At 41.8% G+C, this 20809-nt stretch overlaps 1 protein-coding gene across 2 annotated transcripts; it reads left to right on the top strand.

The window, feature by feature from the left end:
* The first annotated feature begins 7841 nt into the window (after positions 1 to 7841).
* LOC134484299 (Y-linked testis-specific protein 1-like) lies at positions 7842 to 19455 on the top strand. 2 transcript variants are annotated; one of them, XM_087601299.1, is made up of 4 exons: positions 7842 to 7879; positions 9034 to 9906; positions 9986 to 10154; positions 18961 to 19455. In XM_087601299.1, exon 2 carries the CDS (start codon positions 9111 to 9113, stop codon positions 9903 to 9905), a length of 795 nt encoding a protein of 264 aa, XP_087457425.1. In that variant the 5' UTR covers positions 7842 to 7879; positions 9034 to 9110; the 3' UTR covers position 9906; positions 9986 to 10154; positions 18961 to 19455.
* Positions 19456 to 20809: the final 1354 nt, after the last annotated feature.

The raw sequence follows: 20809 nt of genomic DNA, 5'->3' as shown, positions 1-20809 counted from the left end.
AATTCCACCTAGACGTAGTCATGGCCAATCTGACGGAGGAATCTCCTCAACCGAGGTTCATTCTTCCTAGAATAGCCATCAATGACTAGACTAGAAATCAATGAAAATAAAAAAAGAAAAGAAATAAATATCTTCAGGGGGAGCTTGGCTTTTCCATGGAGGGTGCCTCCATTTGAACTCAACAGTCGATTTTGTAAATATATTCTGTAACACAACGTTTTATAACCCCTCTCACCAAACCCGGTTCTAACCTAATCATCTAAGGGGAGATGGAGAGGAAAGTAAGTTTTAAAAAAATAATTGGAACAGAAAGAAATGCTTCTTGGAAATAATGCAAAAAAGGAAGCATTTCTGTATTCTAGATGCTTTCCTCGCATCATCTGTGCAAAGATAATGAAAACCCTTACGTTCCAGTTACCAGAATTTCCAGTGTTACAAATCATATTAATAATACTGCTTATCATTCATAAAACACATTGGCACTAATCATTTTTTTTGGTTCTTTTTTTCGGAGCTGGGGACCGAACCCAGGGCCTTGCGCTTCCTAGGCAAACGCTCTACCACTGAGCTAAATCCCCAACCCCGGCACTAATCGTTTTGATGTGTTTTTTTAACTCATTCCTAATGTAGATCTGATGAAGTGGAATTGTTCGCCTGCTCATTTATATATGAGGGAAGTGAGGTTTAAATTTCGAGCTAATTTCCCATTACTCTAAAGTAATAAATGGCAGAGTAAGACATCCACACTTTCTCTGGGTTCATGGCATGGCCTCGTGAGCAATGCAAGTCAGGGTACCTTGGCAGGGAATTCCAAGGATCAGTACATGGCAGCTGAAAGTTGTCTTGGATGCAATACTGGGAGTAAGGCTCAAGTCAGCCAAGCCCCACCTCAGGATTCCTGAAACGGTACACCAGAATATGTTAGAGAGCGAGGAGACTAAACTAATCATCTGGTTGTCCTCAGCAGGTTGTATACATCCGTTACTGAGGGTTCATAATTATGTTGGTCTTTGTGGGGATGGAAAGGAACACTTATTTAGATCGCCACCTCCTACTATGTGCGACTACAGTGGAGACAATGCCTTAAGACCAAAGTTTTTTGTTTTGTTCGTGTGTGTGTGTGTGTGTGTGTGTGAGTCTGTGTGTGTGTGTGTGTGTGTGTGTGTGTGTGTACATGCATGCAAGTGCAGTGTATAAAGTATGGACTAATCCATTTCTCTTCTACCTTATTCATTGAAGCAGCATTTCTCAGTCAAAACCAGAGTTCTCCAATATGACTACACTTGACAGCTATCTTGCCCTGGGTATCTGCCCTATCTCTTCCTCCCTGGACTGGGATTCTATGTGAGCAACAAAGCCTACTCATCATTTACCTGAGACCTGTGAGCCATCTCCTCAACTGCTAAGGTTCAAGTCCCGGTGTTGGGCCCATCCCCTTTACTTTTGTTTTCTTATTTTTTTTTGTCTTTGTCATAATATCAGAACCAGGTTAAGGTATGACTGGCTCACTCAAACAATCACTCAAATCCCACAAACAAATGTGTCCTAATAAGGAGGAGGACCCTGCTGACTCTTTGTTCTGTAAAGTCTTACCTTAACAGATGAGTTAAAGGATGGGATTATTCTAGTAGGTGATTGTGGATGCTGTTGTTGATGTTGAAGGAGGCTGGCAAATGAGGGGCCACAGCTGTGTCAATTATAATAAGATACAAAGCTGAGTGTGGTAGTGCATACCTATATTCTCAATACTCGCAAAGATCACAAGTTCAAATCCAGCCTGGGCTACATAGTAAGTCCAATGGAAGCCTGGGCTACATCGTAAATCCCAGGCCAGCTTGGGCTACAGAATAAGTTCATGTCTAGCCTGGGCTACATAGTAAGTCCAAGGACAACCTGGGCTACATAGAAAGTCCAAGGTCTGCTTGGCCTACTTACATGACTCTTCTCCAAACAACAACAGTTTTTTTTTCTTTTTTGGTTTCTGTCTCTTCTATTTCCGGTACACCAATTCCAGTGCTGTAGTTTGGGGTTGTGGAGGAGAACTTTCGTCATGTCTGATGGTCCAGGATTTCCCAAGCAGCATGGCAAACCAAACAGTGCACCAAACAAGTCCGTTTCGATTGTTGAAGAAAAATATGACACATGGGAAGTGCTGTCTGAAGAAATGGCTCTAAGATGAGACAACGCCTCGGGAGACGGGGCTTGAATCTTGTGCTAGTTTCCTCATGATAAAAACAATGATGTTCTAAACCACATTCTGTTTTGGGAATACAATGCTGTGCTTCCATTTCAACAGTGCATTATCTCCATATGGCAACCCTGGAAATCTTGTCTGATATTAAACAGATTATAGGAGAGACAAGCAGAGAATAAACACTGTCATTAAAAAGGGATTATACGATGAATATTTTTTTAATTTTTGTCTGTCGTACCAGGTTCAGTGTTCTGCATAAACTCTAAAACACGGCAATTACTTTTTGATTTTAAAATTGCGAAAGAGAATGGACCTTATACTTTCTATCTAGGTCTAATTGAGACGATGGAATACCATTCAATGCTTTAAAAAAGAAAACAAATTGTGTTTCATTGTCTTTTTTTGTTAATTGCTTATTTTTAGTGTTTTGGGGTTCATTTTAACAATTATTTTTTTCATTGAATTAATTATTTTCTTATTTTCTAGTGTAGATAAAAATTTAGGTTGCTGGTCTTTGTTTCTAATCTAAGAATTATTGTTTTAAATAAAGTTTCCTCTTAGCACCGTCATAGTTATGTCTTACATATTTTGATAGTATGTTTCCTATCTTCTTCTTTTTTTCTTACTGTTACATAATTTAATTATTTCTTGACATATGTATTACTTGTGAATGTGTAATTTAATGTTTCTAGACTGGGAGACTCCTGTTGTCTCTCATTGAAGACTTCTATTTTAGTTTGGTTGTATTAGCAGAACACATCCCTAGGGGCTGGAGATGCAGCTCAGTGGACAGAGTGCTCACTTGGCTCTCACACAGCTCTGGTCTTCACCTACAGTGGTGTGGTGGTACATGCCAATAGTCCCATTACCAGGAGGAGAATCAAGACTTCAAAATCATCTTGGGTGCATAGTGTGTTTGAGGCCAGCCTGAGCTACATGAAACCTGTATAAACATATATGTCCCAAAACACATCTTTTCTTAGGCATTTTCCACACTTTGTTCTATGGTTTCTGAGTGTCTGAAAAGTCCAGGGGTCCTTGAAGGAAAAGAACAACCTGGTGCTCCTAGGGACTGTTAGTTCAGAGACATTGCCTGGTGAAGCCATCTCATCCTAGCTGGTTTCTGCCTGCCTCTGTTGCTGATGGGCTGATGTGTGTCCACAGCTTTACTCATAATTGCCCTGCTTCATTTTTAGCTGGACCCATTCTTCCTTCCTGGTAAGGCTTTGATGGAGTAGTGACATAAAGAATTGGGGTATCCTTCATGCCCTCTGATTCTCTCAACCATCAGGTCTTTCTCTGTAGAAATAGTTTCTCTGTTGCATACATTATCAGAAATAAATAAAACACTCTTTTGTGTTTTATTTTGACACTGAGTTTCATTATGTAGGTAGGGCTGGCCTGAAACTCACTTTATTAACCTGGTAGGCATTGAACTCACAGAAATCACCTTACTTCTGAGTACTGGGATTAAAGGGACATACCTGGCTCCTTCTCTTTTTAATTTGTTTTTTTAATTTTTCTCTATGGTGTGTGTGTGTGTGTGTGTGTGTGTGTGTGTGTGTGTGTATGTGTGTTTTGACCAAAGAGTCTATCAGATCCTCTGAACCCTGATCCTCTGTAAGAGCAACCAATGTTCCTATGCAGTAGGCCATCTCACCAACCCCTTCTGCCTGTTTTGTAGGTTTCTCATTGACGACGCTTGAATCCTGGCTTTAAAATCCTTGTTGACAATTCTGACAATGGTTTTCTCTTGGTGTCACCACCAGGGAACTGGTTTTTCTCCTCTGCTTTTCATTTAGGGGGATTGTCATGGTGTGACGTGATTTCCATTTTGACACCACTTGTCTAGATGTCAGTAGTCCTGACACTGTGGTTACAGTGGCTGTGTATCCTTCATAAACTTTTGGTGGTGTATTGGTTTTTTTGGGTTTGCCTGATTGAATAAAAGGGATTATAACTCCAGTTCATACCAACAGACATATTTTAGAGGGGTCAGGAAGAGTGGTTTCCAACCTTCCTAACACAACCTTTTAATACAGCTCCACCAACTGTAACATTATTTCATTGCTACTTCATAACTTTAATTTTTCTATAGTTATGAGTTGTAATGTAAATGTCTGGAATACAGCATATATGATATGTGACTCCTGTGCAAGGGCAATTTGAGCTCCCAAAGCGGTCTCAATCCAAGGATTAAGGACCACTGATCTGGACTTAGTGGGATGCCCTTACCGACGTAGATGGGTTTCCCAGTGTTGGTGGGGAGGAGTCTCCATCTCTTGAAGGCAAAGGATCTTCCAAGATCAGGCTTTTTCCTGGGTCCCTCTATAATAGTGGACACACTCTTGATGGTTACTGATGTATCAAGTGACTCCAGGCAGTTTTCTTTCACATCCTCGAAGATGAGGATTCTAAAAAGGGTTCTGCTAGACAAAAGCAGTGGCTGAAGCTATCCCTAGTGATCTTTCCCTTTTCCTAATGGCTTCTTGTCCACAAAAGGCCAAGAGTAGATGTCTGAGTCCATTCTAAGCTGCAACTTTCCAATTACACTCTTCCTCTGTGCTGTTTCTTTAACAAAGAGCACACATGCTAAACCTGAAACCATCTTGTCTTCAGTCAGCACTAACAACCTAGTCCTCTCTGCCAGCTATGCTTTCCCATATGACCCAGCTGCTCACAACTCTGAGGCATGTTCATGCTTCTATGGACAAACAGAATGGCACTGATTGGCTAGTGTATAATGACACAGATTCTGTATTATTATGATTCAGAAACCTGTAAATACAAGATGAAGAGACCATCGGCAGAGGAAGGAGTTCTTGTGGGATTTTGTCACCACAGAAGGGATCCAGGGGGCTAGGAATAAAAGAGAGGGAGCCAAACTCCTTTTTCATAATTTAACCTTTTTCCACAATAGCATCATTAATGGATCTTTATTTGTAGGTTGCATCCCTCTTAACCTAATCAATTCTTCACAACTACATTCCCACTGGGGATTAATCTTCAGAAAATAACTGTTGGGCGATCACATTCAAACCAGAGATGACGGTGAATATTTGGAAATCTATAGTGGGGGTGGGTATTATTCTTCCCACGTGGTGTACCCTTAAGATCTCTAACTACCTCCTTCCCCACGGTAGCCTCACTGAATGACATGAATTCCGGGTTATTAATGAGGTACAGAAACCAAAGCTCATTGCCATATCCTGTCACAAGTATCAAGCTCGCAACAGCAAGAGCCCAGTATGAAGGAAAATATGAATAAACTTTATGGTATCTCTAAAGTATAAACCCCCAATTTAATCAAAACATTGTTTTAGACTCAGCTCTCTTATATCGATATTCTTTAAATGTACAAGTCAGTGGGCTTGCTTGTGACTCCTAGTACAGGTTTATACTGTACATTAGCCATCTTCTTTCTCACAACTCACCACCATTTCCACCTGCACACACACACACACACACACACACACACACACACACACACACACACACCCTGCTGCTCCCCTTCCTTTTCCTAAATGCCCAATTTCACATAATATCCCTTATTAAAATCTAAATTTTGCAATCATCTGTTTGAGTCTGGCTTGTTTCACTTAACATATTGTATTTTACAGTTCCATCCGTTTTTCTGAGAACAAAACCCTTTGCTCTTACACATAGATGAAAATCACATCAATGTATATCAACTTTTTTAAGCCATTCATCCAGTGATCAACAGCTAAGGTTATTCCAATGGCGTGTCTATTGCACACAGTGTGGCAATCAGAATGGATGTGCAGGGGTCCTGGTTAGTTTTTATTGTCAGTTTGACTCAACCTGGGAAAAAGGAGCCTCAGCTGAAGTATTGCCTCCATCAGAACGTCCTTTGGCCACATTTGTAAGGAATTTTTTTTGATGGTTGATGTAGAAGGGTCTAGCCCACTATGCATAGTGTCATCCCCTATGAAGGTGGCCCTGGGTTGTATGAGAAGGAGAGAAAGCTGAGTAGGTCATGGATAGCAATCCAGTACTCAGCATTTCTAATTGTCTCTGCTTCCTTTCCTGCCTCTAGAGTCCTGCCTGAGTTCCTACCCCTACTTTGCTCAGTAACAGACTGGTACTTAGAAGCCTAGAGTGTGAAAATTTTCCTCCTCAAGTTGATGGCTATGATGAGATTATTCTTCTTGTTGCCTACTTGTTCTTCACTTTTTTGAAAGTTCTGTCTGTTTAATGTTCTTAAAATGATGATATCACATGTTTTCTCATGGGCTCTCTGTCTCTCACCCTGTCTCTCTCTGTCTCTGTCTCTCTCTGTATTTGTGTGTTTGAGTGTGTATATGTGTATGTTTGTGTGTGTGTTTGTGTGTGTATGTGTGTGTGTTTGTGTTTCTATGAGTGTTTCTGTGTGTATGTGCGTATGTTTGTGTATGTGTGTGTGTGTGTGTGTGTGTGTGTGTGTGTGTGTGTGTGTGTGCTTTCCAGGGTTAAAAAAAATCCCCAATGCTTTAAATCTCTGCAGGTGCCTAGAGAAGGAAGATTAAGGGGAGAGAGGGGGGAAATTCATGTCATTTGAGTTAACCCCACATTGAGGTCAGCCACATAGTCGACCAACAGTCACATAATGGCAGAGTAGTCATAAGAGCAGAGAGAGAGTAAAACTCAAAGTGTGAAAGAAAATGTGCTTAAAACTACGATAGAAGGAGAAAAAGAAGACGGTGCACTTAGAAAATTGGACAGATTTTAAAAAGCTGCCATAAGTTGTTAAGCTCTAAGTACATTTAAAAAAATTATAATGTTAAAGTGGAAGGGAATTATTGGGAAGAGGGAAGGGATGGTCAGAGTGTAGTGGGGACAGGGGAGGGTTCTGAAAAGAATCCTTTTGAAGATCTGAAGAACTATGTGACACGAACAATTAAAGTGGCCTGTAATTTACAGGTAAATTCCATACTTACCTGGATCCAGTATTCTGTCTACCCATATTTCAAAAACAAAATTACCTCATCTATTTCATCCTGTTTTACTGCATTTGATCTAATAAATTCCTTGTAATCAGAAGTGCTGATAAATTTTAAAGACATTTAAAATATGACTGGTCGATATTGGGTTTGTGATAAGTTTATTCCGACTTTGGAAGCAGGTCCAGGAGCTAATTTTTCCTCGCTCTTTGCAAAGAATCCATAATTCATGATTGCCATTGTCTTCAATACAAGGTATTTAATCTTGTCAAATTCCAGCTTTGTTTCAATAAAAATGGCCCTCCTCTAATTGTGGGTTTTGATAGAGCTAATTTTGTTGTTCTATCCTGTGTGCTGCCTCGGAAAGAGAGCCTAGCAATATTTCTGATACGGAGAATAACTTAAAGTTAACCAAAGAAAACATAGGAGCTGGGAAAATAACCACCAAGGATGTTGGTGACTCAGAAACCAAAGAGTTTTTCAGAAAAATAAAAAGCATGAAAAGAGCTACTTGGGCAGACTGTGACTCGAGTCATCAGAATATTTGGGTGGGGACTTTATTTTGGTTCACCAGGAGGCTACATGAGAAGCTAAAACCTAGATGCTGGAAGTTTCTAAGCGTAACTAGGGAAGGAACTGGCCTGAGAGGGGTTCTATGACGTAAGCAGAGCCTGGATGATGTCACAGAGCACAAGGGCGGAGGTTGCGCATCTCTTCCCCTTTTAGGCGCTAGACTACTTTGAAGGTGGGTTCACTATCTTCGGAGCGGGGTGTGAAAGCTAGTTCAGTTCCTGAACCCCACAACTGTTCAACAACCTATTGGTGCCTGACCGGTTTCAGAAGACAGAATCTGGACGACTAGGACATTTTCTTTTGATAAATACGTTTATGAAGATAACTGGGACCCTTGTAGCACAGAAAGCTAAAAGTTTTCCCTCGTACAGCAAGTAACCTTACGTTCTAATGTCTTCCACGTTTGAGAGCTAGGCAGATGGTCTAGGCTAGTCAGTCTCCGGAGTTTATTATTCTTTGCTAACAATATCTAATTCAAAATTCTACTAAAATGCCAAAGCTCCTCTCTGTGCCTGTGTATTTTTGGAGAAAATATTTCTCTCTTTTTTTTTTTTTAATGGAGCTGAGGAACCCAGGGCCCTGTGCTTGCTACGCAACTGCTCTACCACTGAGTTAAATCCCAACCCCAGTAGATATTATTTCTAAATGGCTATTGTTGCCTAAACAAAAGACTCTTGTTGCGGTCGAAAATGCAACAGCTTCAGGGAATAAACCTGGGGCTGGGTCAGGATGCCCAGTAGAGTAAGCCAGTGGACTGCTGTGCTTTGTCTCTGGGCAGATACTTGTGGATGTTGCCAAATAGCTCATAGTTAGAGGGTGGAGAAGGGGTGTGGCCACCCTTCTGGCTCCTTTGCTATCCTTTCTCTGTTCTGCTTGCTTAAAGTGGGGACAGGGATACTTAATCCCACACTGACCTAGCCATTCAAGATGTTCCTCAGCATAGGCAAAGTGCCTCGGGCTGAAGAAATGTGTCTAAATATGTTATTCTGAGCTGTAGAGAACCATTTTTTCATTTTCCTTTGAACTTTAGATTTTGATTTATGAGATTGGGTTTTTCTGTGGGTAGTTTTGTCTATCCTGGAACTAATTCTGTAAACCAGCCTGGCCTTGATCTCACAGAGGTCTGCTTCCCTCTGCTTCTGGAGTGCTGGAATTAAAGGTGTGCTCCACCATTGCCCAGCACTTCTATGAACTTCTGATTATGACAGCATTAGATTCAGATGCTCAAACCTGTTTACCATCGCCTTCCTCACCTGCTCCAAAGTTCTCATAGACAAGAGCCTTGGTCCAGCACCCTCCCCAACCCCACCCCCATTGTTATTGCAGGTACTCATATGACAGAGGTACCAGCTTTGTCTCTGGTTTAAGCAGGTGAGCTCTTCAAACCTAGGCCATGGGAAAGTATGAAGCCTGAACGCAGAACAATAGCCACAAGACAGTGGACCAGGAGTACCGTGGCCTACCACACTAGGTCTACAGCCAAGAAGAAGAGGGTGTCTGTAAGGAGGATGAGCACACCATCCTTCCAGAAGCGGAAGAGGAAGAGGCCTTCTCCCCAGTCCCTGGGGAACATTGTGGGGTGTAGAATTTCACACGGATGGAAGGAAGGTGATGAGCCTGTCACCCAATGGAAGGCCATAGTTCTAGATCAACTGCCAACAAATCCCTCTCTCTATCTGGTCAAGTATGATGGAGTTGATTGTGTCTATGGACTGGCACTTCACAGTGATGAGAGGATTTTAAAGCTTAAGGTCTTGACTCACAAAGTTGTGTTTCCTCAAGTGAAAGACGCCCATCTCGCAAGTGCCATGGTTGGCCGTGCTGTGGAGCATAAATTTGAGGGCAAACATGGCTCTAAGGACAACTGGAGGGGGGTGGTCCTAGCCCAGGTGCCAATCATGAAGGACTGGTTTTACATCACCTATGAGAAAGATCCAGTCCTATATATCTATCAACTCCTGGATGATTACACAGAAGGTAATCTCCGTATCATTCCAGAGATTTCGCCAGCAGAGGTGAAGTCAGAAGTTGGCAGCGACATCTTAACAGGTCAATGTGTGCAGTTCACCAGAAGTGATGGGTCCAAAAAGATCGGCAAAGTCATTTACCAAGTTCTAGCCAAGCCTTCCGTGTACTTCATCAAGTTTGATGGCGACGTCCACATCTATGTCTATAATCTGATGGAAAAGATCCATTAAGGTGAAATTCACAAAGTGAGGGGACATATATGGGGAATTTATAGGATTGGGGTGAAAATGTTTGTTTTTCTGTGTTTCAGATACCCAATGGCCTTTGACAACCCCAGTATCTTTTCCAGTGGAATTTGTTTTTGCTCTAAAAATTAAAATGTGTGATGTGACGTGTTGTGTATGCACACTTTTGTGGAGGAGACTGGCTGTGGTGGATGGAACATTGAGAGGAAGCTGGAAAGTTCAAGGCTGTGAACAGTAAGTCTAATGTCACATACACTAAAACAAACAGGACTGAGCTGGTCTGGTCTTTAGGGAGAGGAAAAAACTGGAGATAAGGCTTAGAGGAGCAGGGATGGCACAGGGGAAAAAAAAGATGGATGTTTAGGAAGCAGTGGAGAGGGGCCAGAAATAGATAGACTCTCTGAGGGGAAGTTTGAGGGAGAAACAGATAGTTGGTGAAAGAGTGGCAGGTAACAGAGAGGTGGTCTTGGAACTCAAGGGGAAACCCAATAACTGATCCAAGCAGACTCAGAATCAGAGAAGATCAGGGATTGTTTGACTAACAAAACCTAATGAAACCTGTTTCTCATATGTAGATGTATTATTTTTATTTATCTAGGTAGGGCAAGGAATGAATACAGGAGACCACAGTGACAAGAATAGTCAGGTCCCCTGGAGCTGAAATTAAAGGTGGTTGGGAGCCATCGGACATGAGCTCAAAGAACAAATCCCAGTCCTCTTTCAAAGCAGATGAGCTCTTAATCCATTGGTTATCTCTGAAGGCCCCTAAAGTCATCTTTTTAAATAAATCCAACCTTCACATGCAGAGAAGAGACCAGGATGAGGGTAAGAAAGAATAAATTGATGGTGATGTGGAAGAAAGACTAAAGAACACATGTGGGAGTTGAGGATACTGAGGGACGAAGAAATTCCAAGATGGAGTTCTCAAAAAGTGAAGCAGGAGACCCAGGAAGAACAGAAAGGGTCTCGAATGACTTGAACTTGGGCCACATCCATATTGGTCTCTTAGCTTCCTTAAAGAACAGCCAAGCTATCACTACAGAGGGTGGATGTGAGGTGGTGGCTTCCCCAGAGGACATTTTGACGAGGATAACTCAAGAATAGTGAATGCCAAATTAAGTTTATATCTATCGATTCCTGAAAGTGCCATAAAGCCCATTATTTTGTATGATCAGTAAAAAGAAATTTAAAAAAGAACATGAGGATGCCATGAGCTTATGTCAGGTATTACGTGGATCCTTTGTTTAGCTTCCCTGAGCACTGTTAGACTCTGTTGGATCCTGTAATATTTTTGAGGTCTCTTCTGAATGCCCCTAGATGAACACAAAGGGCTCCTGCACTGGCTTATCTTGCCTGACTTTCCTTCGACTGGATGGCTTCCTATAGACCTCTGGGCCCTTTTACCTTATCTAGCCCCAGGAAGTTCCCATCTTTTACTCACATGAAAGCTTATCCTCAGAAAACTCTTGATGGTACATCCAATGCAGAAGTGCTGATCTCTCCTATGCCATTTGCCGTGACAATAAAACGCTTTGCGGTTCCTGACCACGTAGCTCTCTCCTCCTGAGAAGCCCCTGTGCACTCCATGGGGTCTCTCTGAGCCACATCTACACTCCAAGTGTTTCTTTGTAGGCAACCTTACCTTCTACTCATTCATTGCTGTTTCTTCTCTCAAGAATAAGTTTCTCATTGTAGGACTTGAAAATATTTTCTATCGTTGATTAATTCTGCTGTTTGGAATTTTTATACTGGCTGGTTGTCTACCAGTTTCATTTCTGCGAAAAGACACCATGACCAATTCAACTTATAAGGGATAAAATTTTCTGGGGGGGGTTCTATTTTTTTCAGAGTTGGGGATCATACCCAGGGCCTTGGGCTTCCTTGGCAAGCGCTCTACAACTGAGGTAAATCCCAAACCCCAAGGGACAACATTTAATTAGGGCAGGCTTTCAGGTTCAGAAGTTCAGCCTATTTTCATCAAGGCAGGAATCATGGAAGCGTCTAGGCAGACATGTTGTTGGAGAAGCATATCACCCCCACAGTGATATGCTTCCTCCAACAACACCACACCTACTCCCACAAGGCCACACCTCCTACTTGTGCCACACTTACCATGGGAAAATCACATTCTAAACACCACCCTGATTTTATGCCAACTTGAAACAAGCTAGAGTCATCAGAGAAGAGGGCGCCTCATTTGAGAACATGCCTGTATAAGATCCAAATGTAGGGCATTTTCTTAGTGATTTGTGGGGGAGGGCCCAGCCCACTGTGAGCGGCACCATTCCTAGGCTGGTGGTCCGGGTTCTATAAGAAAGCAAGCTAAGCAAGACATGAGGAGCAAGACAGTAAGCAGTGCCACTCCATAGCCTCTGCCTCAGCTCCTGCCTCCAGAATGCTGCCTGTTTGAGTTCCTGTCCCAACTTCCTTTGGTGATGAGCAGCAATGTAGAAGTGTAAGCTGAATAAACCTTCTCTCCCTAAATTGCTCTTTTGGTCACGATGTATCCTTACAACAATAGGAACCCTAAGTAAGACAATGTCTTATAGAAACAGTGTATCTAGTAGAGCCACAGACTCTTACCTCATAACCACAAATAGAAAGGTATAGACACTTTGTTTTAATTTAAAGGTAAGGGTTGCTCATGTACTGATCTGTGAAGTTCTAGTTTGCTTCCTTCTCTCGGTGATGAATGTCATGATCAAAACTACCTTGCGTAGGAAAGGGTTATTTGCCTTACAGGTTAGAGACCATCACTGAGGGAAACCAGAACAGGAGCTTGAAGCGGTAACAAGGACACTGTTTGTTGGCTTGCCCCCTGTCTCAGTCATTGTTCCGTTGCTGTGAAGAGACACCATGGTCAGGGCAACTGCTATAAATGAAATTATGTAATTGGAGGATAAATTACAATTTCAGAAGTCCGGTCCATCATAATGGCAGGGAGCAGAACACTGGAGAAATAGAGAACTACTGCTTTGTAAGCAGAGAGAGAGAGAGCGAGAGAGAGAGAGAGAGAGAGAGAGAGAGAGAGAGAGAGAGAGAGAGAGAGAGAGAAATTATGGGAAAGCACTGGGCTCTTGAAATATCAAACACCACCCTTGTCAACACACCCACTTCCTCCAATGAGGCCACACGTCTTAATGCTTCTAATCCTTGAAAATTTTGTCACTCCCTGTTAACTAAATATTCAAATATATGACTGTGGGAGCCTTTCTTATTCAAACCGCCACACTCCCCATGTCTTGCTCCATTACTATTTCTTACAGCCTAAAAGGCTATTCTTTTTATACATGACTACTGATGAACTTGCCCACAATGGTTGGCCCTTCCACAATAATCATTAATCAAGAAAATGTTCCATAGACTTACCCAAAGACTAACTATTGGAGGCAGTTCTTGAATTGTTCTCTCTTCTAAGTTGACTCCAGATTGTCAAATTGGGGGAAAAAAAGAGAGAGAGAGAGACCCAGCACCGTAATGTTTCTCTTACTCCATGTTACATACTCACCACCAGACACTCTCTTCTCTCAGTGTATAGACCCACTTCCCTGTATGGCAGAACTGAAGAGTAACTACTGTTACCAACATGAATACTTGAGTATATATGACAAGAAATGAAAACATTCTACAGCTCAAAATGCCAAGCAAAAGCATTTTAGTGTGTGCTACACTTACTGGGAGACTGTCAGTCACTAGCCATTTAATGGCTCACAGTAGACCACAGAACCAAAAAGTAACAACCTACATATCATCTCCTCTCAGCAGGAGCCAAAACCCTTTCTCAAAACCCATGAATATATCTGTACGCTTAGATTTTTTCAAAACCTACTTTATTTAGGGTTCTAAAACACTTCAAACACCCTTCTAGCCCACCAACCAGAGGTAAGAGAGAGAGAAAGTTGATAGGAAAAGGTTGAGAGTTGTGGACCTATTTAGAAGTAATTCTTTGGGGTAACTCCAATCTTCATTGTGCAGTACTGTCCAATAGGAGATGCAAAAAATGAATCAGTAGCAGTGCTTTGATCTGGCAGAGACCACAAGTCTCTAAGAACCCAAAAGAAGCAGCAGAAGCATTCAGAATCAGCCCGAATAGCTCAGGTTCTTTTGTGCATTTATCATTGCGGAAGGAAGACTATCGAAGACCATTGAAGCCTTGCTGGTGTAGCAATGAAAAATGTCATCTCCCTGTCTGTGGGATTTCATTTATGTTCTTCATAAACATCCTGTCCCCATTCAAGCGTGTGCTCCAGCAAAATATCATATGCCTTCTCATGTGTCTGCTTCAGCAAAATATCCTCTACTAACATAGCTTTCAGAAAAACATCCTGTGACAAAAGTGAGTTTCCAAAGAAACTAAATTTTTTCCACTTCATCTAGTCTTATCTCCCACTTGGCCATGACATCTCAAAACATATTATGGCAGTCTTGCAAGGCTCCTAGGCCTCAGCTCCATCACCAACTGGAGCTTCTGCAACTGAACTCCGTGAAACTCATCCCCTTTTATGAGCACAACCTTCAGTTATCCCCGCAAATATTGTGCTCTCTCCATCTTTGCTCTCAGCCAATAGCTGTCCAACTAACAGCCAACTAGGCTGTGACCAGAAAAACCCTCATCAAGAAAGCCAATGAATTTGACATGATTTTTTTTTTCCCTGATGGAACGGAGTGTTCTGCTTGTATGGTTAACCTGGTGTCTGAGTCATCTGTAATAAAAACCACCACTATTAAGATCAAAATCACAGGAACTATGACAAATAGCAAATCACACGACAAGCATCATAGTTGTCCAAGCCTTTTCTGCAGCCTTATTGAAGTATAATGTACATACTTAAAAATCCATTTATTTTAAGTGTGTATTTTAATGATTTTATAGCAAAATTTATAGCTTCCTTCCCTTTTTTAATATTCATTTCCCACTATTTCATACGATATCGAAGTCTATTAAAAACACAGAAGTGAAGTCAGGAGAACAACAAGAGGAGGAAGCAGGAGGTTCTTGATTTGCTAAGACAACAGATACATTGGCAGAATCGTCTGGATAAAACCACTTGGGATACATTGGTTCTTCTCTTAGAGTGCAGCCTCCAGAAACAGAGTTTAAAGGATTAAGTCATGGGTCCTCCTACATCATATCCAGACATGACCTGGTATGGTCAGCGTCACTTTGGCCACTTTCATGTTAATCCCATTCATCACTCTTACAAGTTGCCTAGCAACTCACATAGTTAACAAACTTATTTGGTTCATGGTTTCATAGGTTTCAGTCCATGGTCACATGATCATGAAAGGGTCACGATAGAGCTCAACTGCTAATCCCACTGGCATCCAGGAAGCATCAATACAGGAAGAGACCAAGAACAAAAAACACCCTCCAAGACATGTCGCAAATGACTACGTTCCTTACTTTCCTATCTCCCAGTTTCCTGCCACCTTCATACACATCCATCAACAGATGAACTCATTGATTACAGCACACAGGGTCCAATTGCTTTTCATAGTCCCACCTTTGAACATTTTACTGGGACAATGTGTATCTTAAACCCATAGGGTAGGGCCAGAAGGTTGTGTCAGAGGTCTAAACTTCACCTCACATTAGAAACAGCTGGGTAGGTTTCTCAAAATCTCCTATTTCTTTCTGGTACTGAGCTACACCATGTCTGCATTGCAGCATTTTGTCTGCAATCAATTGTAAAGATGCCCCCCACCATGTGTTGGTTTGAATGTAAAATGGGACATCACTAATATAGACACACAAGTATATACACAGACTCAAAGTGAGAGGCAAAAAGGGAAGGAGTTGAGTCTTAGGAACCCTCAAGGAAGAGGGAGTGGAAATATAAGATACAGATGTTATCGAGACCCAGAACAAAGCATTGTCTTCTATACAAGACAGGACCACTAGCGTCAGCCCTAGCTGACAGGAAAGGGAGAGTCAGTTTTCTACAAACATAAAGATGGTGATAAGCTGGGCAGGCTCCAGTGGCTTGCCCAATGCCCATGAATTTATGGGCAGCATAAATGACTTTAGTGGGTTATTACAGAGGGGAGAAAGAGAGCTTGAATTTGGGAAAAGGAATTAGGTGTATATGGAACTGGGAGGAGTTGGGAAGAGAAGTGAGAAGTAAATTCTATCATTATATAATGTACAAAGTTCTCAAGGAACTAATAAAAGTGGTTTTTAAAATACCATATCTGTACTGAACACATACAAACCCTATTTCTTTACATCTCCTAAATAACAGCCCCTCATTATTTCATTTCATTAAGTACAAAAGAAATTCAGAGATTATTTAAAATGTAGGAGGATCTGGGGAGACAGCAGAGGGGTAAAGCCAAGTGTGTGGTCACACTTGCAAACACCAGTGATTGGTATGGGACCAGGAGGATGATGGTGGCTTCCTGACAGTGAGCCTCACCTCAGGTTCAGCAAGGGACCCTGTCACAAGGTAATAAAGTAGGTAGTGAAGGAGCAGAACACGCTCTACACTCCCACAGCCTCTGAACTTACATGTCTCTATGAACACATGCCCACACACACACACACACACACACACACACACACACACACACACACACACACATATATATATGACTAGAGTATACAAGCAGCTTGCATAGGTTATGTGCAAATGCAGTGTTGTTTTATCCAAGGAACCTGAGGAGTTTTAGATCATTGGGAGTCCTGGGGCCAACTCTCAGAGGACACGATATATCTCCTTATTGTGAAAACGAATCCTTTGTTGAGTGTGTGTCAGTGACTCCACACAATTCTCCTCCTCTAGGTTCCTGTGTATCACAGAGAATGATCTGGAAATACTGAAACAAATATAAACTAATGGCTTTGTTGGGGTTACTATGCTTGTGTTAAAATCATATTTAACACATTTTATTAAATGGAAGGGAAATCTTTAGCTCCCAGGAACAATACACTCAATCATGTTGGCTTCTGTTTTATCCCATTATGAATAGCATTTATTTGCACATCAATAGCTTCCCATGCTTTGAACTAAATCAGGATGAAGGGATATGTTTCCATAACTTCTATGTGGATAATCAAGTAGAAAGGGGGGAAGTATGATGCCTTTGGCTTATGGGAGAGTTATGACTTGATTGGATACTTGTTATGCAAATAACCCTAACCTCTGAGAAAGGAAATGTAACGTTAAAATATACTACCAAATGGGATGGACACTCATTACTTGGTTTCTTTTAAAAGAAAAAAAAAACATACTTTAGGATTTTGAATAAGTGTGACGCTCAGAGGTTCAAATACTTGAATGTGTTTGGATTCCAGTTTGTGGATTGTTTAGAACGGATTGGGAGTTTAGTTTTGTTAAAAGAGATGTGTCAATGGGAGGAGGGGGCCTTGAGATTCAATAGCCCACCAGGCTTCTCTCTCTCTTCCTCCCTCTCTCCCTCTCCCTCTCCTTCTCCTTCTCCCTCTCCCTCTCCCTCTCCCTCTCTCTCTCTCTCATCTGGGGAGAAGGATGTGAGTTCTCAGGAACTACTCCAGTCATGCCTGCCTGCCTGCCAGCCTGCTACTATGGTGTCTACCATGATGGTCCATGGACTCACCCTCTGAAAATGTAAGACCATAAATAAATGTTTCCTGTCATAAATTGATTTGGTCACCGTGTCTCTTCACAGTAATAGAACAGTAACTAAGGCACACATATTCCTGTTTATTTTTCTAATCCTTCTGTTTTTATTTCATTAAAGTTACCTATTGTCCATTGAACAGTTTTATGAATAAGTTTCAAGTTTAAAGACAAATAGTGCCAAATAGGAAAAGCACTACTAGGAGGTTTGGCCTTGTTGGAGTGGGTGTGGCCTTGTTGGAGTAGGTGTGTCACTGTGGTCATGGGCTTTAAGACCCTAACTGTAGCGGCCTGAAAGCCAGTCTTCTAGCAGCCTTCAGAGGAAGATGTAGAACTCTCAGCTTCTCCTGCACCATGCCTGCCTAGATGCTGCCATGCTCCTGCCTTGATGATAATAGACTGAACATATGAAACTATAAGCCAGCCCCAACTAAATTTCCTTGTAAGACTTGAGTTGGTCATGGTTTCTTTTCATAGCAGTAAAACCCTAAGACATACATACATATATACATATACATATACACCTAGGTTTACACACACACACACACCATTTACATGGATTTTAGATCTAGTCAGAGCCCCTGCAGTTTCATTGGTCCATCTGACACACGTGTTCATGGAACAATTCTCTCTCTGTTTCTTGTACTAGGAAGCACGTGGACAGCATCTGCAGACTCTCGTCATTTTACTTTATTCTCCACTTCACCCTTAGAAATCTCAACTTACAGAGAGGGGAAGATAAAATATAGCTCTTTTTTTCTGTGGGTAGCTTAAATCTCAAGTCACAAAGGAAAATAAATATAACAAGAAATAATAATAAATATCGAAACCGTGATGGGAAGTTCATATCCGTTCCCCTTAATGAATGCCAACTTTGGAAACTGGAATCCCCGATGAGATTAGACTTTTTAAAAATTCTAATTCTCATGCAGTCTTTGTATTTCTCTTTCCCTGAAAGGAACACCACTAGAAAAAGCCAGACGGTAGGTTGCTTTTGTCCTCAATTCAAATCAGAAGCATTTGATAATGAGCATAGAGGGGGCTCACTCCATGTTTACCAAAGAAGAAAGTAATATGAGGGTGGGAGAGACATCTAGAGAGCAGTTGGTGCCTTACTGGTATTAAAAATAAATCCAGAAATGAAGAAATAATATTTGACAAAAGAAAAACTAGGTTTTCATTAGGCAGAAATGTTTTAAAAATAGCCTTCCTTTAAGTCATGGATATAGGGGGTGGAGCAGGTCAGTCTGTAGATAAATAAAGTCATTGCCATCATAAAATTAAGAATAATGTGGATTTTTAATGGACTGAATAAAATTAGAAATTTTACTTTTCAAAGGGGAAAAATTTTGTTCCAGAGAGAGAGGGACAAAGGAGTGTACAAATTCATACTTGATTCTTTCAATAAATCTACCTGTAACTCATGTGTTTGTTGATATTAGGATTAAAACACAAATTGGATATCTCGACTTAAGAGTTTAACGTGTGTGAATAGCTGCCAGTGGAAAGACTTGTCCTTGGATTTCTCAAAAGGCATGAAAAAGCCACCCTGGAGTTACTGAATTTTGTTTCAAAGACTTTAGCTCCTTGTCTGCAGGGATGCAGAGCCTCAAAGGAAGGGCATGGGACCTCCTAAGAGGTAGCATCCAACAACTGAGGCCACAGAGAGAGGTAGCCTTTCTCAGAATATGGAGCTAGGAGAGCTAAAAAATGAATGCAACATATCGATCAAATCGCTGTAATAAAACGACGGCAGTCAGTTCACAGAGCGAGGCAGCTGTCAGCGACTCGGCCAAGAACTAAGAGAATTTGAAAAGATAATAACAACACAGAGTTCACAGAAGGCACTATAGACTCATGGGGTCTTCGATTTAATCCCATGTACTGTGGGCAGAGAAAACAATCCAAACCAGAGATCCCTCTTGCTCAGCCCAACCGAACGCTGTGCCGTGGAGCGGATGTCCCACGTCAAGGTCTCAACCTAGATGTTGGACGCCTTTGAGAAACCGGAACTAGTTCATTTAAGTGCAGACACCGGAAATGGCTCAAGTCTGCACCTTCATTGGAAGGAGAAAAAATAAGTCACACAGCATAGGAAGTAATCCTTGTCAGGGTCTGTATGAGGTCGGAAGTGTACGGCGCCCTGATCAATCAGTAAGCACTGCCTACACGTGTCCGTGAGCCCACACAAATGAGGAAATCATTTTTAAATTTAAACACAATTTCTAATAACTAGTAACTTTTAAGTGTCCAGTGTTAGCACAAGCTTCCAGATTATGTGGTTTCTCAGGCAGAACAACGCCGCAAAAGAAGTGAGTTTGAAACTTTGGAGGTTCCCACTATATGACAGCAAACTAAGAAAAGCATGGAGGGAAGGAGAAGGGGAGGGGGAGCGGCAAGGGGAGGGGGAGGGGGAGAGAGGGAGACAGAGACAGACACAGAAAGGGAGACAGACACAGAGACATACACACAGACACACACATGCAGAGATATACACGAAGACACACTCAGCCCAATTGAGGATTTATAGAAAGATAGCCATCAAAGGACCCGAATATTTGGTGCAAAATTAGGTGAGCTGTGTGGAGGAATGAGTGCCAACCAAATTTTGTAAGTTCTGCAGCCACCTGCATGTTTCCGCACCCCCTTAGCTGTCGGGGTATCGCATACATGGCTGTCACTCCTGCTTTCTTCATTTGTATTTTACTTTAAATCTCCCTTCTCCCCTGTTCAATGTGGCCAGCGGTTTTCCATGTGGAAGGACTTCACAATGCACTGTGTTGAGGGAGGCAGGGAAAACAATTTCAAAATAGGCTCAGTGCTAGGGCAAACAGTACAAACAATCCATACTTCACCTCCCAAGGAGGGGCTCAAAGAATACAGAGGCTCTGGCTGGAGCACAGAGCCAAGCTTACAAAGTTAGGGCCCACAGCATCACTGGGAACCAACCAGCAGCTCTCACTCAGCCCTCCATGCTAATGACTCATTCTCATCTCTTGAGACCAGAGGAAGACGCATTTGGAAGATCTTCTCCCTAAAAATGAGGCTTTTATGGAAACTCTTACGAAACATAAGAACAATTTTTAATAGGAAAGCACACACACAGTAAAAAAATAAATAAATGGCAGATTCGACAGCCTTTTCTGTGATACCATCATGTACACACACACACACACACACACACACACACACACACCAGAAGAATAGACCTACATAAAGGATATATTTCCAGGCACAGATATCTGTTGGGAGGAGTTTGACGTTCTAACAAACTTCAGCCAAGGACTCCAT

This window comes from Rattus norvegicus, chromosome Y (genome assembly GCF_021556685.1).
Source record: "Rattus norvegicus strain SHRSP/BbbUtx chromosome Y, alternate assembly SHRSP_T2T, whole genome shotgun sequence".
Classification (NCBI taxonomy): domain Eukaryota; kingdom Metazoa; phylum Chordata; class Mammalia; order Rodentia; family Muridae; genus Rattus; species Rattus norvegicus.
This window is presented reverse-complemented; position numbering and strand designations above follow the sequence as displayed.